The sequence below is a fragment of the Zeus faber genome (assembly GCF_960531495.2).
Source record: "Zeus faber genome assembly, chromosome: 22".
NCBI classification, from domain to species: domain Eukaryota; kingdom Metazoa; phylum Chordata; class Actinopteri; order Zeiformes; family Zeidae; genus Zeus; species Zeus faber.
The window spans coordinates 14,439,433-14,464,529 of NC_137209.1; the positions used below are offsets into that span (position 1 = coordinate 14,439,433).

Here is a 25,097-nt window from a genome sequence, read left to right on the forward strand (position 1 = left end):
TTGATCTCGCAGCAATCTTTCTGTTCTTTTGAGGTCAGTTGAGCGTCCTAGAATCCTGTGCATAAGATTATTATTCAGCTGAGCTCTGAGGAAACACGTATTCGTTCATCTCCATTAGAAAGAGAAAGCTGGTTCTAGGGAATTTTTCTTGAGTGAAATAAGTCACTTTTTTTTTTTATTTTTTTTTTACCCCCAACACAAAAGAACAGCAGCTCCGCTCCGAGAGAAGAACATTCCCAAATATCTTTCTTCATTTTAATACAAAATGAGGAAGTATCTTGTTTTTGTGCTGACAAAACAAGATCCTTCCTGGAATGCAAGATTTGCCGTCTCGCAAGCAGAAATGGGTTTAGACGCCGTCGATGGCGCTATTGTGAGATTGCCCGCGGGCTGTCAATACAGGGAACACCGCAGCCATTACCAGTCTCACCATGGGCGCAGGGTCACCGTCGAACACCGGTCCAAGTTGAAACTGTTGAATTCAAACGACAATGCCATTTGCTGCAGCAAGAAAACTCTTTAATGCCACACTTTTTTCCCCCAGCGGACGAAACCGTGCACTGTGTATTCAGCTGTCGCCGGTTCCTCGCCCTCGCTCATGCGCCGCCGAGAGGAGCTGCGTGTCGGAGTTCTGATTTCGGCGCGGTTGACGGCGGTGTGAAAACATGTCCGGGGAGGTCAGGATCTTTTACCCCGATTAAAAAAAGAAAAGAAAAGAATGAAAAGGCCGTCCCTTGGAGCAAACGCGCTGCGGAGGGGCACTCTGAGGTCGACCCACGACGACCTTGTGAAATCCAAATTGCGGAAACAGTTCCCAGAGAAATTCTCTCGACTAAAAAAAACAACAAACCCTCAAACATTTATGGTAATCGACTCGAAATTAGGCCCCCCTCCCTCCTCCCCCAGCTTGCCTTCACTTTTGCTCACACCCATTTAAGGTTTATTATAAGAATTGTTAAATCGGTGGTCATTATTATAAGGGGTCCGGATTTTTTTCGAGACGTCTCCAGTTTTCAACGTGTGCGACACGTTTTTACCAAACTGTCATTCTCACAGACTAACTCTGAGATTGATCTTTATTTATTTTGCATGGTTCGAGCGGCGTCCTCCCAGATTTTGTGATTTCAAGTTCAAGTTCAAGGTTGCCGGTTTCGATCCCCGGCACCTCCCGGTGGCGTGCTGATGTGTCCTTGAGCAAGACGCTTAACCCCGTGACTGCTCCCCGGGCGTCTCTACATGGGAGGCCCACTGCTCCTAGATGCCTCAGTTACTAGAGAAAGGCAGATAAATTGCAAATTTCCCCTGTTGTGGGACTAATAAAGGTTTATAAAAGAAAAATAATGATAACAATAAATACGGGCGTACATATTTGCAGTGAAATGTCATGACACCCGCCGATTACGCACAATAAGCTCTAAAAATACTGAAATGTGCGTAATCCAGGCGGCCGCAAGGGGCGGTGCCACAATCGCGATTCTGGGTTCTATAATTATATAATAGAATGAATTGTCTGTGTTGTATTAAATTATACATTTAAATCCTCCGAAATGAAACTTAACTTACCTCCAGTGCTTACCTTGTGATTCTTTCGGGCATTTTACCAATAAGAAAAATGACTTTGTATTTGTACCTTCACCTCGCTCCTGGTGGCACTTCAGAAGCTGTGGCCCCGCGCGTGTATGCGTTGGGAATTTTCAAGTGAAAATACTTTCATTTTCATTTTAATTCGCCTACGTGTTTTATTTCGATTTCGATTTCTTAACTTTCCTTAGCGCTGTGGCGTCATCTTTCAAAAACTCTGCGATACACGTGAGCCCTTCTACGGAAGCCTTTGGGCCCACGTGAGATATCCGAGTGAGAGTAAACAGGAAAATGACATTGCGTTTTTTTCCCCCCGCTCATCAGGAACACGTAGAACCCCATCATTTGACGCCGCGGTGGCAAATTACCACCGACGTCCCGCTTCAGCGCCCTGACGCTGAATAGATGCGCGCTTAAACAGTTTTTATCCCGTTCCCCTCAAGCCGCGCAGCAGCCGGGCCGGCGTTAATGTATTCCTCCCCACGTTTTTGCGACCGCGCCGCATTAGGATCCCTGGCATGGCTTTAAAATCTTAACAGGGGCCCCCGCCAAAGCCAGCGGCCCCGAGTCAGGGAGGGGGGGGAAAGACAAAAAAGAAGAAGCAGCTGATTAGATTAGCCGCCACTTGAACCATCGCAGAGCTGCGCTTTTTTTTTTTTTTGTTTTTTTCTTTTTTTTTGAGGGGAGAGCTTAAGGATATGGATTTTTTTTTTGCATGCTATTAGGGATGGGGAGTGGGGGACGGAGGGGTGTGAAATAAAGTGCGTGGGTGTTTTTCGCTTTGTTTCCCGCACCATGCTTTCGGTATAAGTGGTCGTGTGGATATCACATGCTCTCAATACAATTTGTATCAAAACAAGGAAGAGGAAACCCCAACAAAATGTCGAAAAATATCATTAACCACGTATTTGGATGGAAAGTACGATACTTGGCGACTGGGGTGGGGAAGTATTCGTCTTGAAATGTCGTCTTTCGGAGTGGGGTGCATCAAAAGCCTCAATTTATTCCTTTGTCATGTCATTTCACAATAACTTGACTGATTTTTTCAGCGTGATCATTTGATTGGAGATGACACGTATATGCATGCCTCGGTTTACACACAGACACGCACACACGCACACACACACACACACACACACATGCACACACACACACACACACACACACACACACACACACACACACACACACACACACACATACATACACTCCCCACATCAACGCCTCAGATGTTCAAAAGTTCAGGAGCTCCCAAGAGCAAAGGGCTCAAGATGCTGGACCTGCGACCCAGAAGCTGTATTTGTATGTGTGTGTGTGTGTGTGTGTGTGTGTGTGTGTGTGTGTGTGCGTACTAGGCGTGCGCAAGTCACGACCGTCTTGTGAGGTGAGCTCCCGTGGGGAGTGACAGATGTACTGCACTTGTCTGTGAAGTGGAAGGCTACAGTATTCCAGAGTCCAACCACGGGGACTGGAGATGACACGTTTATGTGCATGCCTCGGTACACACACGCACGCAGGCACTCACGCACACACACACAAACACACAGAGTATATACACTGATCAGCCACAACATTAAAACCACCTGCCTAATATTGGGTAGCTCCTCCTTGTGCTGCCAAAATAACTCTGACCCGTGGAGGCATGGACTCCACAAGACCTCTGAAGGTGTCCTGTTGCATCTGGCTCCAAGAACAATGTTTAGGTAGGTGGTACGTGTCAAAGTAACATCCACATGAATGACAGGACCCAAGGTTTCCCAGCAGAACATTGCCCAGAGCATCACACTGCCTCCACCAGCTTGCCTTCTTCCCATAGTGCATCCTGGTGCCGTCTCTTCCCCGGGTTAACAACACACATGCACCCAACCATCTACATGATTTAGAAGAAAACGTCATTCATCAGACCAGGCCACCTACTTCCATTGCTCCATGGTCCAGCTTTGACACCCACGTGCCCATTGTAGGCCCTTTCGGTGGTGGACAGGGGTCAGCATGGGCACTCTGACCTGTCTGCAGCTACACAGCCCCATACGCAGCAAGCTGTGGTGCACTGTGTGTTCTGACACCTTTCTATCAGAACCAGCATTAACTTTTTCAGCAATTTGTGCCACAGTAGCTCTTCTGTGGGATCAGACCAGACAGGCTGGACTTCACCCCCCACGTGCATCAATGAGCCTTGGGCACCCATGACCCTGTCGCTTGTTCACCGGTTGTCCTCCTTTGAACCACTTTTGGTAGGTACTAACCACTGCACAAAGGGAACACCCCACAAGACCTGCTGTTTTGGAGATGCTCTGACCCAGTCGTCCAGCCATCACCATTAGGTCCTTGTCAAAGTGGCTCAGATCCTTACGCTTGTCCATTTTTCCTGCTTCCAACAAATAATTTCGAGAATCGACGGTTTATTTGTTAATTTGTGTGTGTGCGTGTAAAATTATTATAGTCAGCTCATTGATACCAGTCTATGAAAGTTTACATGGACATATGGACTTAAGTGCTGAATGAACTTCTCGCTGTGGCTGCGCTTTTGATGTTGTCATTCACTTCATTTCATTTCTGACATTGTGATGAGGCGAGGTGTTTTTATTGAAAGGGAGGACACGCCGAATACCTTCTGTACCCTATGCAGATTGCAGTGGTCGATGTGTTGCCGTTGACAGGGCACGGTGGCTGCCTGGGCGCTGTCCGGTGCTGAAATTATTTGCGCCCTTGCGCGTGGAAAAAAAGGTCTTTTTGGTGAGGGTTCACAGGTTAAATACATCAGAGAAAAAATCTGCGACTGCTGTGTCCAAATCCATCATTTCAAAGCCACGCTCATATCAAGCGTGGCACGTGATTTCATTTTTTTCGACACCCACTCAGCTGGGGGAGAAATGGCTTTTAACCTTTGTGGTCAGCCTTTTCCCCTCTTTCTCTCTCCCCCTATATACTGTATATCATGTCACATGTCAAGTATGTCTCCCTCTCTCTCTCTCTCTCTCTCTGTCACATAATAGTGCTCTTGGCTTTTCTCGCCAGCCCTGACATGCCTTCGTTGGAACACCACCTCGTTCCCCCCCCCGCGCGCCCGGTGCTTCCTTCACCTGAGCTCGGACTAAATCCTCAGCGGCGTCTCGGGTGCTCCATCTGAGTTTCCTTTATTTATTTCAATTATTATTTTTTTCTTTTTTATTTTACAAATTCTATCTTGCTCCTCGAGGCTTTTGATCCGACTCGTTTTGCTCATGAATGTCATTTATTTTTTCTCCTTTGACGTCGACGCATCACGAATAAATCTCCCCGTCGTGTAGCTGTCAATTGTTTATTTTTTTCCCCCCCCGCTATTTTCTTCTCTCTTTCTGCAGACTTCAGTACTGATGCCTTTCAGGCTATCAGGTGATGTCACTTTTGATTTTGGGCCAGCGAGTCTCTTATCTTATTGCTTTGCCGCGATGGCGGAAGGAAAAAAAATAAAGAAAAGGCCCGCTGTCGGCAAATCCTGGCTTTACTTTTCAGCTGCCCCCTCCACCCCGAGGGAGATAAGTGTGCTTTTGAATGCAATTACACAAATGAGAAGAACGCCTTCTTTTTGTGTCCGCCGATGCGCGGCATTTCGTCAACCAAGGGCAAGCGCACGTGGGTATTTCTTGTTTCCAGCGTGCTTCCAACTTACATCCACACAACAATGAGTGAGCGAGGTGATAAAGTGGCGTTGGCTCGCGCACCTTGGAATGCATTTGCCGTAATTGGAGTCAAGATGGCGTAGGAGCGGTGATGGCTGCTGCCGAGCCAAAATGGAGGCATACACATATATAGATAGAAAGCCTTTATTGTCATTGTATAGCTCTTCATACGACGAGATCAGCGCTGCTCCTGCTGGCGTATATGGAAATACAAAATGTACAAAAATACAAACACAAAGTTTAAAAACAGCTGAAACAAATATAAAGGACCTATTGGTAATAAATAATGTAAAATATCTATATGTAGCACTCTATATGTGTGTGTGTGTGTGTTTGTGTTTGTGTGTGTGTGTGTGTGTGTGTGTGTGTGTGTGTGTGTGTGTGTGTGTGTGTGTGTGTGTGTGTGTGTGTGTGTGTGTGTGTGTGTGTGTGTGTGTGTCTGTGTGTGTGTGTTTACACAACATAACATAACATACTGTATATGTACTATATGTACTAGGGATGCAAATCAAATAAAACAAGTGAAAACAGTGTGTTATAGTTGTTTCCTCCTCTGTGCTCCCGGGTGCCCCCCGCCCCCTGCAGCCCGTTTTTCTTTTACCATGCAACAAATTTCTTTTAATTACTTTATTTTTTATTTTTATAACTCTTTCAAACTGTTTGACTGATTGAGTATGAGTAATAATAGTACGAGTATTAACTGGTCGAAATTCTTATTGTCACCTCATGGTTAAACAGTTCGTTATTAACATCCCTAATATGTGCATACTATACTGTATGTATGTATTCATGTATTTGCTCTATTTTCCTATTCCACAGGAAATTTGTGCTGCACAAAACACAGTCCAGCCTGTCAGCAAGCGTCTGCTCATCCTGCTCATTTTTCATCCAGACATTTAAGAGACATCCCAGCTGCGCTGCGTACATTATGAGACAGATGTCCTTCACAGAAGTCTGTGCGATTCTCACGACCATCGGTTGATTGCACCACCGCGAGCTCCATATGTATGCGCGGCGGTTCCAAGCGGGGGGCGGTGGGCGGGTGGGTGGGGAGCGGGGTGCGTTCCACTCTTTACCAGTGTGTGTGTGTGTGTGTGTGTGTGTGTGTGTGTGTGTGTGTGTGTGTGTGTGTGTGTGTGTGTGGTTAGAACACGGCCGTCAGCGCTGTCCAGGATAAACAACAGGATCTACGAGTTACAGGGCAATAATAAAATAAGACGATCTTCGGTCGAATGAGTTCAGATACATGAGCACAGCCTCGGAAAATAGTCACGTGTGTTTCACCCGGATGACTTCATCGGTGTCTTGGTTCAGGTTCTTTTCAACGCGGTTCCAACAAGGACCATCACCGACGTAAGAAGCACTTGTGAGTGGATGGTTCTCCATGTTCTTCATACGGTTCTCCAGGAAAACGAAAAGGTTCTTTATTATTTGACCCATGGAACGGTGGCTTTGAGGTAACCTTAACCTCCACATGCTCTGGGGTGAGGTGGCTTTTATACTGTATATATATATCGAACCATAATGTAAATGAGCCTTTACAGGAAGGAAGGGGTGGAAATGCCTCCATTTGAGTTTATATTCTGGATCGGAAAAATCCTGGTCTCATTGGGTTTATCCGCTGTCCATCATGACAAATATATCGCGCTCGCGTGACAGGACAGGACAGCTGCCCACGGTACCTCCCGTACAGTATATCTGTATATAGCCTGCGCGGTCGCCATATCGGGGCGGTCAAGATCGGCTCGTAAACAAATCCAATGTGTATCGAGAGACGCAGACTTCACTCCAGACTGCAACTCGCTGAATTCTGAGCCGGTTTTTCTCATGAAATTTGGTTCAGAATTGGAGCGAGTTACGGCCTTGACCGCTTCCAATATGGCTGGATGCGCAGATACATGGCGGCAACGTACAGCGGCGGCCAGCAAGGTATCTACTTCTCTATATCTATGCCCCCTCCCCTTTAGCTATGTTGCAAATCAGCGGCAGAACTGCTTCACGGCAATATTTTACATTATCTGTATGTGGGAGATAAGATAAGATGAAGATGAAGGTACTTTATTAACCCCCAAAGGGGCATTCATGACAAAACACACATAATTAATAATAATTTGTATTATAGTTTTTCAATCAATTCATATGTATTAGAAAAAAAAAAAAAATAATATATATATACATATGTGTATATACATATAAAAATAACTAAATAAATAAAAAATTTAAATAATAATAATAATAATATAAATAAATAGAATTAAAAATAATTGAACTGAGTGAAAGGTAAAGCTTAAAAGTGGGAAAAACATGTAACGTGGCGCTGGAAAATGACTCAGTGGATGGATCACGGATTATTACAAATTTTCCCGTCAGCTGCGGCGCCACGACATCATGAGGTGAGCCGAGACCAATCCAAGCTGCTTTGTAGCGCTTAAGTAAATGTAGAAGACACATTGCAGCGTCAGTGCGATTCAATTTGCCTTTCACTCCCAGCGTTCCCCTTTCATCCATATGATTATTTTTTTCACAATAAAAGCGAGTCGCTCCTTTAACTGCCTTTTTTAAGCGGTTTACCGTTTTTTTTACGATTCCCAGGCACCCGATCGCGACTATCTGGGAACTTTTTACGGACACGAATCCGATTGGGGCTATCGTGTGATCAACCCACCCCTCATACCGGGGCAACGTAATGCACGAGTCGTCGCCTCGAGACTCCTTCGGGAATCTCGGTGCGCATCTTCCTTTCTTTGCGTGCCTGAGTATTATGAACCAGTTTCGCCGCCATGTGGCATGTGTGGTGCGTAAATGCACGTGCTCGCCGGGGGGCTGCTTGGCTCAGACGGCGTGCGCGATTCGGAGGGATTCCCGCCGACCGCAACCTCCCAGCCCGCCTCTTAATTCGGAAGATAAGGGTCTTGGCTTTGCGTCGTTTTTCCGCCATCTTCTTTCCCCCCCTACCGCCACCTTTTGAGATTTGCTTCGACCTCGCTGCGTCTACTCCGCCCCCAACAGCGACACGACTAATGACAATGAGTACCAACTGATTGGGCGGAGGTGGGGGTCTTGGGGAGTCTTGTCAGAGTCAGTTCTTGTGACTAATTGTCTGGTCCGCTAGTGGCCTGACGTCAGTGAGCGACACGCTCCCAGAAGGCCTGACCTCCGACCTCCCAGTGTGAGTGTGTGTGTGTGTCTGCGTGTGTGTGTGCGTGTGCGTGCATGTGTGGGCGGTGGGGAGGTCAGTTCCTGTCAGTCTCTTTGCCCGTCTGCTCGGTCAAAGGTCAAACACTGAGGAGGTGGGGTGGGGAGGCGTATTTAATTTATGTGTCCGTCGTTGTTTGCTTTCTCTCCAGTTGTGGAAATTGTAGGTGATGCATTTGTGTTTGGTGTGCTAGGCTTTCTTTTCTTTTCTTTCTTTACCTCCGGACGGGTTAACTGGTCCACACATGCACATACACACACACACACACACACACACACACACACACACACAGAGTAGATGCTTTCAAGTTGCCTTTTTGCCACTGGTGGGGGCAAGGTGTGTGTCGTGTTTGGGCATAGGGGTATGTGCATGAGATGCCCCGGGGCGCTCGGGGTGTGCATGTGTGTGTGTGTGTGTGTGTGTGCGCGCGCGCGTGTGTGTGTGTGTGTGTGTGTGTGTGTGTGTGTTTGTGTGCGCGCTTGCAGCATGAATCCCTGATAAGGGATTGGGTGGGGGACGTTGGGTGGGGGTGGCGTAAGCTTGTTCTTTGAAGTGAAGCGAGGGGGCTCGTGAGGGAAAATAAGGCACGTACAATTAGGCGCCGAGCGGAGATTCAGTTCCAGCGGTTCCACTTCGATTCACCTCGATCTTTATTGTCTCGTAAGGAAAGAAGGCGCAAAGTAGAAACCAACCCGGAGTGATTTATAGCCACAACGGGGACGGCCTTACCGGTTTCAACCCAGCTGCGAGGAGATCCAAAACAATGTTATTTCACCCATGAAACACCGTGATTTGACCATGAGAAATAAATCGAGAAGAGCCATATTATATATATATATATATAACTTGGTGTATGTTTTCTAACATGATTATGGCCATTTTTATATAGATTTCCCCCAACATTTCACACATACAGTATACGATATGTTTTGTATAGTTTGTATTGTATGCTCACACATACGAGGAATCTGACTCTCAGTTTTGAGAATAGCGAATATTAAAACGCAAAATATAAGAAAAAAAAAAAAAAGTAAAAAAAGAAAAGCTCAATTAAAAGATATACCGTTGTTATGATCTTTAATGAGTAGTATTTAGAATGAGTGCGACTGGCAAGCAGCACATCCAATGAGAGTGTGCAAATGGTAACAATAAATCAATATTGTTTATGTAATATTATTTAATATTATATATTTACAGTGGGTGAATGAAGATGCCACCATGTACTGTACAGTATGTCATATAGAAAAAATAGTGTTTAAATATGTGGCACTGAAGTAGCATATACCCAACATATTCTATAAATATAATGCTTTATGAAATCTATATGAAGACATATGATCTCGCAATGATCTTGCAAGACAACATCTTGACAATATGTACATCGTATGTTCACACACAGTACAAAGCAGAAATATTGTCAATTTTAGAAGAAAAATACTGTTATAATGTACGTAATGACAGATCATATTTGGATAAAACCGGGAATTGAGTCTGAATCATTGTTCTTCTGTCACGACATCTGACTTTTTCGTTTTTTTGGAGTTGATTACTGTGCATCTCTTGATGAGCACAGGCCTAAGGTGCACGTGGCGTTGACCAATGCAGCCCCTAATGGGTCGGTAAAACCTATATATGTGTGTGGGAGATTTTCAAGCTGATCAAATTTCTTTATTACGTACGTCTACATATTGCACCAAACTCTCCCCTCGTGTTTCGGTTTTGATTGACGTCACCTCAAAAGTGCTCACCGGGCTGGTCGTGGGCTCCTTCAATCTTACAAAACCCAACCGCCGGAGATGGTTGAATCAGAGCTCCAGCGTAGCACAGAACAGAAGAAAAATCAAGATAAGGCAATAATAATATTGCCTTATTCGTTTTGTCAGTTTGCATTTACTATCTACCAGTGCAAGAAAGGAGGGAAAAAAGAACAGTAAGGAACACATTTGAGGTTCGGGCAATTGGTGCTTTACAGACTTGTGAATCATTGCATCAGCAATGGATGTTTAACTGTGTGGTGAAGTGGAACTGCATGAGAGCTACAGTCCAGGGCCTGCAGGGCCATGGTACCAAGGCCGGAATACCCCTCTAGGGGCCCCCAGCACTCAAACAGACGGTCTTGACAGATAAGGGTTTCCACAGCTGTGTTGAGGCCCCTAAGGGCCTTGGTATATCTTTCTTTTTTTGTTATATTCAAAGGGCTCCTGCCGGAGATGTCAAAAAATATGCTCGTCAGCACAGACAGGACGGAGGCGAACCGCCGCGAAGCCCCAGCGAGTATTGAGGTGGGGACTGATGAATGTTAAAAAAAAAAAGGAAAATAACGAAAAGGTAAAACTGACAGTTCTCGGCGGGCTCTGTCAAACTCAATCAAAAAACCATGTGTTCAGTGCCTCACCCCTGACATCACTGACAGAACGGGATGTGAGGCCAAAATTCGGCGGCTAAACGCTACGTGCCCGAGGAAGAGTCGCTGAACCCCTTAGCCTGCCCCGCGTCGCTCTCCTGCCACAAACGAGAAAACAGCCGCAGGCAGACAGCCGCTAAAATCCCCCCGAAAATGAAAGGCATCATAGAAGTTTTGTGAAACTAGCCCCTGAGACCCCCGTGATGAATATGCTAGAGTGGTTTTGTACAACACTCGATGGGAGCATGATTAATGCCAGGAAGTGGCCTTACCTGGGATGAATCACCGTACCGGCTGGCGTTCCGGCTGCCCACCTACTGCATTAGCGTTCCATTTCGGCAGACCCGTACGGAGAACACCTTCAAAATGGTGGGTGGACCCAAATACAGTGCACCCCCAGTTCAACCTCTGTATACTGTGTCCTACCACCTTGACAGAAAATGTTCCTCCTCAATATTCCGAATGGTGCACCACCACTAATGTGTGCTGTGTGTTAATTTGCTTCAACGGCCTTTCATCAGCTGATCACAGCAGTCCTCTTGACACAATGAACCAAATTGGCTTCTTTTGCCTCTCACGACGGGTTGAACTTTGTGTAATAGGATCCCATACATTATCTTCAAGGACTTCACCATGAGGGGCCATTTAATGGCTCCTCTGAGATGACAAACAGGACTTTAATAAAGCACGAGCCGGGGCCCGGTGGCTCGAGTCCAAATCCGCAGCTCTATCATCGTCGTTTTAGAAAATGAGGGATCCGGGGCGGGGGGTGGTGAGGCTGGGCAATTTGGGTTCATATCAGCGCGCGGATGGAATCAGTTCACCTGCTTTGAAGTACGGAAAGATCCGTGAGGTAACGACCTCTCATCTGCGTGGCAAAGGGCCTTCCCTCGTCTGGCGTAAAAGTCCGTCATTAAATTCATCACCATTTCTTGCTGTTTAGTCTGCTTGCTGTTTAATCACTGGAGACTACCCCAGCGAGTGGATTTGTGGTGTGATGGCCAGGTTCACACCTCTGCAGCTGTCGGGCCGTGGCCGTGCGAAGCCCATCTACCATTAGCCGGGTCCGAGGGATAATCGCTCGCGTGGTGTGCCTAACGCTCTCACTTTGTCGCCGGGCGTTCACGGGTCAGGTTAATTGCCGTCCCCGGCTTTCTCGGTGGGTCTCTGTCTCGGGCTCGGGCGGTCGCTCCTAACACCCAATCTTTATTTTCCCTTGGTAAACAAGTGGACCGTTTACCGGGTTCCCCTGACCCGAAGCAGCATTTCTCGCTTACCAACAAAACGATGCATCTCTAGCAGGAAGACTGTGTCGTACTCTAGCCGTGTCTGCGGTCAGTATACCCCCCCCCGGCTTTGACAAAATCAGGTCATGGCAGAAGCCCATTAAACCAATTTACAAGGTACACCTGAGACTCCCCGTGTTTTATCATCCATGTCTATTGCGCTGCTATAAAAACAAGAAGGGGAAAATAAATAGATGGATGGCCATTAAAGTAACTTGTCTTGTAACAAAAAAAAAAAAAAGGGCCGAGGCGGCAGCTGCCGTGCAGAACAATACTTATTCATCAACAGACGAGAGTCACGCAGAAGTTACTGTAGCATCCATAAACTGCGCATGTACTGTACAACCTTTGGCTGACCTTCCAATGTCACAAACCCTCCATCTTTCATCCCATCGTCCCTTTTACAGACAGGGTGTATCAGGGTGTGTGTATTCAACTAAACGACAGAAAATCTTATATGTTCTACTACTTGGGTTCAAAATCCGGTTCAATTTTTTTGGCAGGCAGTTAATAACCATAATTAACGCAACACAACGTTCACCATGCTTCATCGTCCTGTGTCAAAGCACAGCGGTTCTGGTATATAATTCTTCCCAGACGGGCTTTTTTTTTTTTATATCTCTCTACGGGTGATCGAAAGCTCAGACGGAGTTTGGGCAGGCAGCCGCGGCTCCGGCCCATCCGTCTTGTCAGGGATGCCGGCCGCGAACACACACACACACACACACACACACATTTAAACACACTTACTTGACAAATGTCCATTGGTGTCCCTGTGATGTCTCTGTGCGAGCCAACCCCCGATAGATCCTTGTCACACCGGCTGGGTCAAAGTCACCTTAAGAGAAGTCGCTTCCCGCCAGAGCCGTTATAGTAACGATCCCATGCAGGAATTTTGTGGTGAACGAGGCTCCTTTATCCTTTGAACGGACAGGCGTCTATATCTAAAATTGTGGCTTAAAATGTTAGCGCTGCCACCCTTAGTGCTTCAGATCTCCCCAAAAATTCTAAAGCCCCGCGCCTCCTCTGTGGCGATGTTGTCTTAGACTGGGCCTCCGGCTGCTCAAGCCTGATTAAGACCGACATTGTCTATGTGCTTTGGTACGTAGCATATAAATGCCAGAACCTGATATGTATATCACAGGAGAAGAGAATTAACCTGAAATCTGCTCTTGAAGAACAAAAAAGAACACACTGTTGTGCGTCTCAATCAATGCAGGCTTCACGCGAGGGGGGATCAAGACTTTGAAGCCGCATGCATAATTCATCACAAGCTGAATTCCGTGCCAATAGCGAACGTGTAGCCTATCAAGTTCTATCGGATTCGTTCTCCACCACTGTTAAATCTCGCACCACATTTCTGCCGGTCTGTCTCCAACGCTGTCTGCTCACTTCTCTAATGTTTTGGATGTGAAAAGATTATCGGGGCATTATTTGCGAAATTTTTGTCAGGCGCTTTCACGTTCGGTTGTCTCGCCCGGGTGCATCAACTTTCACACAACTTTCATACCTACAGCCCCCAGGGGGGCTGTTTTCCGAGGGCTTTAATGCATGATCGGAATGACAGATAGATAGAGAATTTATTTTTAATCATTCTTTTTATTTTTAATTTTATTTTTTTTATAAAATTTAGATCAGGTCTTTTTTTTTTTTTTTTTTTTTTTCTGATGAAAAAAAAACAACATTTGTCCTTCATTACTTTTCATATATTTTTAACAAGTTAATAAATAACGTTATCTGTCGTTAAAACCTTTACGACCCGCCTCTTTTATCTGATTGGCTCCGCGACCATAATGTGACATTGACGAGCGGCGCTGCTTGTTTGGCTCTCGACCAAAAGATTTGTGGAAAGCGGTGGCGCTTCGCACGGAGGATTTCAAACACTCACCCTCCGGTCCGGTAGACACCGCTCGGGACCAAAAACGGTGATGCTTAGGCCCTACAAGGGGTCAACTTAAGCCCGGCGGGCCACTGGGCTTGCAATACAGTGGGGAAACCCTGGATCATGTATTGGGGGCATTGTGACATGCCTCTATAGCGTAGTGTTCCAAAGCTTCCAAAGGCTGTTTCAGTGTGTGTGTAGCTTTATTTGAAAAATTAGCAGCCAAACCCCGAGTTCTGAGCCAGCGGGGTTTGAGTACAAGTTCCGTATTCTGTGAACCCATGGGGTGTGAGCTTTACTCCGGCCTTACGTGCTCTGTAAACTTTCACGGATTTGACCTTATCGGCCCACTGAAATCTGTCTCCGAACAAATTTGTGGCGAGAAATAAGCAATAAGCAATCTACAGGGCCCAAATTAGTGACTTGGGTTGCCATGCTCCAAGCTTGTGGGACACGGACACGGAAACATGTACACGTAGGAAAATAATAATGTATAAGAAACGCACTGTTTTTATCGTTTTTGTTTGGCGAAACGCATAGCGGATCTGATGGACCATACTGTATGAAGAAATCCGAACGCAATCGGAACCGAGCTTTTTGTTTGCGGCGATTTCTTTGTCATTGTGATAGGGGAGGGTAGCTCCTGCTAGCATGCTGTAGTGTCCTTGAGCAAGACACTTGCTCCTTAATTGCTCCTGATGGCTGCGTCCATCCGTGTTTGAATAATTGTAAGTCGCTTTGGATAAAAGCATCTTCTAAATGAAATGTAAATGTCATTCGTTAACCTCATTATTCGACACTTTGGCCACGTTTAATATGAACATCCGACATTGTAGCCTTATATATATATTACAGAAAATAAGGAAAAGCATATTCGGCCCCCTTAAAGATATTTCCGACGGCTGACAATCAACGCCAAATGACCTGCTCTTTGCATTTATACTCTCATACTTTCATTCAAAATTGTACCCTTCGGCTTATCTGAGCACAAAAGAGGCAATTTCTGCCGTTAATCGGTCTCGGCCTGCCCGGTCTTCCCTGTTTCTTTTCTCCCTCTGTTCAGTGCTCCTGTTCACTTCCTCCTCTTCCCACACTGTTTTAACATAATTATTCCCCATTAATCTACGATCGCTCCCTTCCAGTCTATTAATCCAAGAGTCTGAGTGGCAGAGAGTATTAAATGAGCTCCCCCATTAACTCAGCATCATTACTCTCCTCCATATTACTGATCCGGGGCCACCGTCAAATCTGAAACCCCCCCCCCCCGTTACTGCCACCGCCCGCCCTCCCACCCCTCCCAAATTAGCCTTATTAGTTTCGTTGAGGGTCTCTTCAAGCCCCTTAAGCTCTTCCTCTGTTTTGAAGCTTCCTCTGTTTTCTTGTTCGTTGACCACACTAGCCATTTTCCTATTGGTTGTTTTTGCTTTTGCTCTTTTGTGGGGTTTCTCCTCAACCTTTTATTGAGCTAATGCGGCTCCTTTTGTGATCTTCAACACCGGACAGATGCTCTGCAAAGCCTCTGTAACAGTGGGGCCCCGTCCTAAAGGACAATTGCCCAGCTACTGAGGTGTAATGAGGGTAGCCCAGAAGGGGACGAGGGTAGCAAATAGACCAGAGTCCAGATGAGATAGATTTCTGGGCAGAGGGCCCGCCTCAGCCCCAGTGGCCATTACACCGCCACTAATGAAGGACTATGAATTTTTAATGCCGATAAGGCATTGGAGACCTCCGTGGTGAAGATAGATTGGCTCCAATTGATGCAATGCACAGGAAAACAGGCAATAAGCATTGTTTGTGTGAGACAGTGGGTTAGGATCGCTGATCGTGGGCGGGCCATAGGAAACCCATTTAAAGAGGTGAAGCCAGTTTCGGTTCTTGTTGTTCCCGCAGCGGCACTTTACTGGAGTTGGTTTCACTTAATAACGTTTTTGAGTAATTTAAGCCAATCTAGTGACCTTTAGCTTTAAAGCGGCTTCCTGTAATGAGCCAATCAGCTTCAGTTTTGTAGATATCACGTTGATATCACATTAATAGGCAACGCCACATGCTTTACTAATGTTCTAAACTCAATATAAATTCACAGACCCTGCAGATAATTCTAGTGAAGATAGTAAAAGCCAGTAAATCTAGTGGCTTTCAATGGGGAAACACCCTGGGTATAAAGCCTACAGCACGACCACAACCCACTTATCATTTGGATTGTTTTCGTTTTTTCAGGTATGTTAATGTGAGAGACTTGCTGTATCTCGTAAACCGTCTCTTGTGGCCCTCATCCAACCTAATTATCACATTTTCACCCGCTCACATGCACGCGCACATGCACACCTCGGCATCTTAACACAAATGACGTCCTTTCAGCAAATTATGCCCAGCGATCCAGCGCTCTTATTCAGCGTTGGAGTATTCAGTGCACTGAACTACAGTTACATTCATTTCAGAAATGCCCATAGCGCTTAAAATGGCATCGACCATATGACTATATAGAAGCAATGTCCATCGACAATGTAAAACCTGAGAGTATATGATTTGGAAATGTGTTAGTTCATTTTTAGCTTATTTGTAAATTGATGAAGACAATTTAAAAAAATTTTAATGATGGTTTAGCATTTTATTTTCCTTGGTTTTACAAGATTTGCTATACTCTGAACTATGAAGATAACTTTGTTTTTAAATTATGAGTTTGTTAAGCCCTTATGCAACAGGATAATCATGATTTTGGAGGGTCCTAGCCCACCGATTACTGATATTTTGACCCTTTGTTATTTGTCAAGAAGTGCAAAATATTCAAATCAATTTTAAAAACTTTTTTTTTATTAGAGCTTCTATAAATGAGAACATTAAACTTATAAGCAAACAAATAAATACAATTAAACGTACAAGGAACTTTTTGATAGATAAGAGAATGTAAAAGATGATATTAAATTAGATTTCTTTTTTTCGAGTTCCAGTGAACGCATCATCAATTTCGAAACTAATTAATTTTCCGAGTTTCCCATGTACGCAGCATCCCTTCCTGTTTGGAAACCCGTGTCCCTGTCTAAACGTGAGTATAAACATTAAACATGGATGTATTTACAGTATAACGCCTAGTCAGACTTCTGCGCTTATTTTGATGAGACAGGATCAATTATCAATGTTTTTTTGTTCATTATACTTATTTAAAAATTGGGACACATCAGCTTGTCTTTTTTGACCACATCCCGATGTGGTCAAAAAAGACAAATAATGGCCGATATATTGCCTGGGCTCTACAGATGAATAGCCCTGCTGTGATGCTCCCCTGCCACTACAAAACATTAAAGTAATAATGTAATAATATGATAAAATAATAACAGCAATATTATTATTATAAATAGTATTATCAAACAGAATTATTATTATTATTATTATTATTATAAAAATATTAACAATTTGTTCCAGCTTGAGATGCCAGTTCGGAAAATGCCTCATAAAAATCGCCACCAAAAAAACCCAGAAAAAAGTTTAAAAGCTCAAAAACAAAGCACCGCGAAAAGGATGAAGACAAACATTCAATTAATCATATAAAAATAAAAAGCAAGGAAGGAACACACACATAAAAACAGCTCTTAAGGGAGTGCAGCAGTGCAGAGCGGGGGCGGCTCGCCGTTAACCCCCAAACACAGCCGGCAGTTGGCGGGCTTCGAGGGGACGAGGGAGTCTGGCCCCCTGCACCTGTCTGTCCGTGTACTCGAAGCGATCCAGGTTTAACACGAAGGTAGATAAAGACCACTTGCCCCCTGGGCGCAAAGAGGGAAAAGAGGGGGGCGGACGGAATGAGGTGGGATGGGGAGAAAGACAAAAGAATTGGCTCTCCCTCTGCCGGGACAATGCATTTTCTCGACGATCCCTCTCCGACGATTGAATGGATGAGTGTGTCCGTGGCGCTCACACATCTCACTTTGTGGTGTCGTCGCGCTGTGTGTGAGGGTGTCTGTGTCTGTGTTATCAGCGTACGGCGGGCAGCCCGCCGGGACTCTCTTGTCCCGAGACCCGGCCGACGTGCTCGCAGAGCGGTCTCCCTCATTAAGACAGCTCCCTGCCGGACGCCCTCCCGTTGAACCCCTCCATCCGGGGCTGATTGCGGTGCGCAACACCGTCGGGGCGTGTTCCAAACCCGCGAGGGGGGGGCGGTGAAACATCACAGCAACAGACCATCGATTTTTGGAGTCACCCATACCTTCACCTTTTAACATTAAAGCGTTACAGCGCATTTGGGCGTTTCTCAGTGTTTTCATCGCGAAGACCTCCCTTCGTTTTCTTAATGGCTGCCGCTTGCACCGATGATAGTTCCATGTCTCACTAACCCCGGAGCCTTTGGCAGATGTGATCATCTTCTGTCCGCTCCCCCAAGCTTTCCATCTCCTTTTGACGCACTCTGAAATGCCGAAATATAGCGGACCTACAGCATTGTTGTGTGTGAGAGTGTGTGCGTGGGTGTATGTACTTGGGTTTGTCGCGGCGCAGGAGACCAATTGGGGCCACCTCACTGACCGATCCTTGTGTTGTGTCTGCAGGTCCACAGACTATGGCACCACCTACACCAAACTCAACCTAATGCCGGGCACGACCATCGTGGTGACCAGCTTCTACATCTGCCCCACCAACAAGAAAAAGGTAGGAGGACACAGCGAAACGTCCTTGCCGGAGCCTCTGCTCACCGGTAGGGGTTTGTTTGCCCACACGGCGAAATTATGATTTTGGGGCGCAGGAGGAAAGGCATTCCGAACTGGCTCCCGGTCGGCTGACGAGCCCGTGCGCCGGACCCTTCTGCAAGACAAGACAAACATTGAGAAAGCTCCCTGCCCCGGGTGGGATAAGTCAGCGCCGCGCGGGCGCTGAATCGGCCGACTCGAGGCTCGACCACGCCGCCCGGTCCGCCGCGGTCCTCTTTCTCTTATGCAGGTCTGCTCGCAGGTTTAAGGCACCGGAGGACAAGTGTGATCAAGATCAATGAGCCGGTCACATTTATTTCCTTTGAACTCTCCCAGGCTTGTGTTTTTACAAATGTCATTTGTTCTCAGAGATTTTAATCTCGCCGAGACAACCCGATTAAACTAAGCCATACAAGTTCAAGGACAAGTCGTTGCTCCTCAAATGAACCGAAATGGGAGGGTGCTGAGGGGCGGGGGGGACTTCCATCAGGACTTTACGGACAGCTCCAAAATTAAATTTTTTTTTTTTTTTTAAGTAGTAGATAAGCTTTAGTGCAAACTGCGACTCCCGTAGGTGACTGGAGCTGAGATATGATTGGACTGCCAGGCGTGGCAGCTTGTCCAATTGGCTGACGCTATCGCCGGGGCCCAGGGTGCCTCTAATCGATGGAGAGATAGGGGAAGATTAGATGTAGTCACTCCTCTCACTCCTTCCTCCATTCCCCCTCTCCACATGTCCTTCAGGGACTCACGGCCTCAATCCTCTGGAATCACACATACACATACACACACACACACACACACACACACACACACACACACACACACACACACACACACACACACACACACACACACACACACACACACACACACACGTCTGTACAGCTACTCACACAGACAGTAGTTTGTGGGCAAGGCGGCTGTAGTGTTTAATTGCTTGGGAATGAAGTCGTCTTAATTTCCCTCAGGGACAGTGAGAGAGCGGAGGAAGACGGCAAGGTAGTTGGCAGTAGGCTGGTTAGCCCCCAGGGGGAAACGGGGGTGTGTGCTTGTGCGGGGGGGATCCTCGCCATAAGAGCGTGTGTTCTGACAGTAGGAAGTCTGCGGGTAATGGGAACTGTGGATCAAGCTGCTGCCTGAACCCACCTTCAGGGCTTAATAGCAGGGGAGTTTATAAATGTTTGTGCGTGTGCAGGTTGTGTTCTGCACATTTCTCCGCGTGCTGGCTTTTTGCGATGGGATGTGTAAACTGGTTCCGGCTATCTCTGTGTGCCTGTGTGTGTGTGTGTGTGTGTGTGTCTTCACAGCGAGTTCATTATTAAGCACGGCTCGATCCCCCCAACAAAAAAAGATTTGTATGCGTCGGCGTGTTTGCTTTCTTCCTCTTCGTCTGGTGTCTAAATTACAAGGGGTCACCAAAGTTGAGCACAAAAAACTTTGATCGATACCGCTAATCACATCAGAGAGAACACCCGAGTGAATCCGGTAAGCCCCCCTCCCCCCGTCCCGCGAGGGGATTACAACACTGCGTGAGGGGAGGGGATCACGCTGGGAAGGTGCGAGGTGTGCCACCGAGTGATCAATAGGACTTGAGGCAATTAAAGAGAGAGGTTAGGCTTCAGTCAAAGACCACGTCCGCCGCTCTCTCCGTGATGAGAGAGGGGGCCTCCGTAAAAGCTCTGGCTCAAGACGCTATTTATGAAGGGAAGGGAAGCCCCCCGCACACACACACACACACACGCACGCACACACACACACATTCACACCCCTGAGCACAAACCGTGCGCCAAGCGGACGGCCGTGTTATTCTGCAACAGTTGTCAAGCAGGTCCCCGCTTGCTTTTGTGTTTGCAACATGGCTGTCGCGGTACAAGGTCAACAGACCTGCAGGCGGTGCCCATGCCATATATTTACATGTCGCCGGTTCCACGCAGAGACGGGGCCGCATTCTATCTCTTTTGGCGCAGCGTCTTTTTTTTTTCATTTGAACCCAAGCGGGTTCCCAGACGTCTATGTGCTGCAGATTGTTTGAAAGGAAGCGTCAAAGATTTGCTTGTGCAGCAGGCGAGACCAATTTATATAAGCCGGGGTGCTGTATCCTAGGCGTTCCTTCTTCACTTCCCAGTTTCAGATGTGCGATAACGCAAACCTGCTTATCGATGCAGGGGCTTTAGAAAAGTCTTAATATGTGATCAGTTTTGTTTTGAAAATGTGTTACGATCTCTTTCTTTGACAAAATCGAAATAATTAATGTCCTGCTGCACGATGATGAATTCACATTTTATGGCTAGACATACATTATGTGGCATTTTTAAATAAAACTAGCGATCAAAACCTTAGTTTGCTTAGGCTAACACAATTGTTTCGCGAATTCATTAAAATACTTCTCGTCAGATAAGCGCCGGAGAACACAAAGTCTGGACCTATGACCAACTTTCTTACTGAATCCTTTAATGGGCAGACGAGACGGTCCAGCTCATACAGCTTCTGTTGTGATTAATGACTGTCGTCTGAGAATGTGGTTATTACCTGCATAATAAGAGATATAATCAACAAACAAAAGAGATCAATGCAAAGGGAAGCACAAAACATTGCACAACAAAGAGAAATGCATAAGGCAGCATGGAGGGCCACTGTCACTAATTCCGTGAATTGTAATTCAAAGAGTTTTGGGTTTCCAATCTATTTTTCTTTGATGGAGGACAATTTTAGAGACCATTCTATTCTAAGAGCCTCTTCTGAAGTTCGGACTGTGTCTGAATGTGTCCCCCAGTTTGAAATCTATTAGAAAAATATACTCTTAAATGGTAATCTGATCATTTTCTTTTTCATTTTCTTATTTGTGTAGCTGGCTCCAGCCTATTTGGAGCCCTAGATGAGATCTGTAAGAAGGTGCCTGTGAAGTTCTTTAAAAGGGTCACGCCCCTCCCCTGGTTGTTGTTTCCATCTGGACACCTCAGCCCCCAGGCTGGTTGTGAGCCACTCGGCAGGGAATAGAACCAGGCTTTGGCTACCAACGGAACTATCATCTGGGTGGCCTTGACAGAGTCCTCTCTAGTGAACAACCCCAAACCCCACAATATTTTGCGTTGTATCGGCCCCATTGTCAAGCAGCAGACCGGAAAAAATGCCTGGTGCTGCCAGGACAGTCTGCCCCTGGTTGAGCCAAAAATATATTTTTTATAAAAACAAAAAAATATAACATCTGTATGTTGAAACGCCCTTGTGGGAATCTCTGCCCACAGGTAGGGGTTTGTTTGCCAAAATGGCAAAAGTGATTTCAAATGATTTTTGGCGCAGGAGGATTGTCGTTCTGAACTGGCTCCTTGTCGGCTGACGAGCCCAGGCGCCGATCCCCTCTGCAAGACAGACCAACATTAAGAAATTTCCCCGCCCGAGTCGGATCAAGTAGTCGAATAAAAATAAATAAATAAATAAATTATATATATATATATATATATACAACAATTTTCTTTGATTTCTTGTTGGCTTCACGGGCCCAAGGATGATAGGCGCCCTAGGCAACCGCCTATAGGACCTGTGCTCAGAACCGGCCCCGCATATTTGATTCGGGCTGTTTCTGTGCAAAGGAAATAAATAATTTGAACAAAATTATGATGAAAGGAGTTCAATAGCAGTGATGCAAGCAGCTCTCGGCATCATTGACCTGGAAAGGACTCGGCCATGAGACGTTCAGCCCCTTCTTTGTAAAGCTCATCTGAACAGCCAACTAACTCAGACCTACCTAAATACGGTGGCTCTCTGACATCCTTAGAAAAAGAAAACTGAAACTTAACTGGGAAAAGCGAATCAGCCCCTAACGGTAGAGATAGTCAACGGGGTTCGACTTTGGGCCACTCGGGAGAGAATTGACTTGGCCGGGATTCATCTGCGTATCAACCTTGACGTCACAACAGACAAGAGACAACCTCTCTGGACTATGTGCTTGCAGTGCAAAGCCTGCATTCCGCCGGTCCAGAGTCGACACCCGGCAGCCGTGGGAGACCGATCCGTTCCCTTCTCTTCTCTTCCCTCGTCCTCCGCTCTGTTCCCTCTGTCCCTGCAGTCTTTGCGTCATCCCCACACCGTAGAGAATCTGCCTTTCCCTTCATCCTCTTCCCCCAGACACCAATCTAAGAACCTGCTCACGGGGAGATAAGGGGTCTTGCTGTGCACGGGGCTTGTTAGACGGAGACATTTAACTGAGGCGGGAGGCTGTGCCAGGCCGTGCCAGGCCATGAATCCCCGAGCTAATTACCTGCTGGAGGGCTGCTTGTTTCCAGGGTTCCACCACAGAGGTTTGGTCCACCCACAGTGTCGTGTGGGCCCAATGTCCTTATGTCTGTGTTGTTGACAACAAACGATCCACACACTAACTAGCTCCCTCTTGGAGGATTTAACTCAGCAAATTTTCCACCTATTTTTTGCTTTTTGCGGGGGTGGGTCTTTCTAATTGATACTTATTTCCGTGTGTTTTCAGGTGTTGTTCATATTGAATAACTTGTTGTTACATAAGAACCATCAGAGAAGTCTCTCTGTGTACATTGACTTTGTCAGCATTGACCATCTTGATATGGATTGATAGCTCCAACCCCTTGTGATGGCTCCTTTTGGGATGTGCATTCCTCTTACTGTTAACAACATGCCGTGCTCCTGCTTCTACATTAGTGCCGCACAAATTGTACAATACAGTACCGCAAATCCTATTCAGATTATGCAATATTTTGTGCCAAACATGACCTCCATGATCAGCTTTGTCCCAAGCATTCATCCGGACTATCGACCTCTGGTTTTCCACAGCTGCCGTTGGGTCCTGTGCGTGTCCTCCTTTCACAATTTTCAGGACCCCCATAGTAATCTGGGTTGACATTGTCTCAGACCACCTCCTACACTTTGACTCCCGATGCGAGTCTTAAATGGATTGATACAAGATCAATACAATGTGAACCAGATCCATAGATTACCACTGCCTTCTGTTGGCTGAATCCCAATCCCTGCTATAGCTTATCTGTCTACTGCAAGTCCATAGGGAGTATGGTCATCATGTTTTTTCTTATAATAAATCAGTTAAAGTAGATTTTTAAAGCTCTGTTTTGACTGCTTTGCTCACACAAGGTCATCGCAATTCTGCTGTTTGAGTCAGCCTTTCGTTTGCATAGCTTCCATTTCACAAGCTAATACTGGCCGGTCCCGATCTCGTCACCACGCTTGCTGGCCTAGTTATCGAGCTGGCCATCTAAAAATAAAAATGTGTCCGTGGCTAATCCCTTTATAATATCCCATTCAGATTAAAGCTTCGCCTCCCAAGATTTGGCTGGATGTCCCTAAGTCTAACATGCTGTCAGGAAGACACCCGGAATACAACAGCTATAATACCATTAAGAAAAGCCACCGTGAAATCCTACTGTTTAGAGAAAGGGCACGTAGACGGACGTGGCAGTATTCATTTGGGCTTGCAGACGGTTGAGTTGTCCGATGAATTTGGGGGCGCCTAATTTGTCGCTGTAATGGCGACCGGCGACAGTCACATCCGGTGGACGACGCCTTCTCACTTTTTGTGTATCTGTTGATGAAAGACGGCTCAAGTCAGACGCAGCCTCCGAGGTGACGTAGCGCTACGGGGCTGAAACCGGCGATCTTGGGTTTTTTTTGGAGTCCGTGGGGCGACACGTGGCATTCGGCCGAATGACATTGTTATTTTTGTCCAATTTTGCCGTGTCACACTCCTCCTTTCATCCTTTGTCTCAGTGCGACCTCCTCCTACATCTATCCCAATAATAGGTGGTCCTTCCGGGTATCTGTGTTTCCCTTTTATCTCCAACCGTCTACTCCAGTGTTTCCATGGTTGCAAGCAACCTGTGGAGGCAACCCGTGAACCTGTTCCGGCTTTCGCAAAGTCTGAGTGTACAGCCAATTATATATAAAATCAATGATATACATGACGAGTTTAAATCTGTAGCCACCAGTGGAGGCGCTGCTTTGGAACCATATTTAGAGTTCAGCTTTAGAATCTGAAGCCTCGAAGGCCTTGCCAAGGCTTATTGCATTTTTTTTTAAGATGAATAAAGAATGGATAGAACATCCTTGGCCTGTAATGTGATGCAGCATTGATCAGTATTGTTTGTTTTGACAGCACACTTGTCACAGGAATGAAAAGAAGGGCATTTTCCCCAGATGAGTAATTTGACCAAAGCGCTTTAACCGGCGCCCAGTTTTGGCCTTCTCACCTTTATCAGCAAAATAGCGAATGTGGCCGAAGCTCTCGTCTGAGATGCGGATTAAGCAACGCGATAATTATAACATTTGTTATATTAATTAGAATTTTATAAAAACCCTAATCTGGCTAAAAGTGTGATGGATCAGATTTAACACTGGCAGACTGCCACGGACCTGTCAATTAAAGATACACG

The 25,097-nt window shown here is 46.1% G+C and overlaps 1 protein-coding gene across 1 annotated transcript in view; it reads left to right on the forward strand.

Annotated features, from left to right (window-relative positions):
• Nucleotides 1–25,097, forward strand: part of sorcs2 (sortilin-related VPS10 domain containing receptor 2) — a gene marked incomplete at its 5' end in the record, with an annotated part of 224,082 nt that overhangs the window by 87,777 nt on the left and 111,208 nt on the right. The window contains one exon of the mRNA XM_080023540.1: nt 18,547–18,646. Coding sequence (XP_079879666.1) covers nt 18,547–18,646 — 100 coding nt within the window. The remainder of the gene's footprint in view (nt 1–18,546; nt 18,647–25,097) is intronic.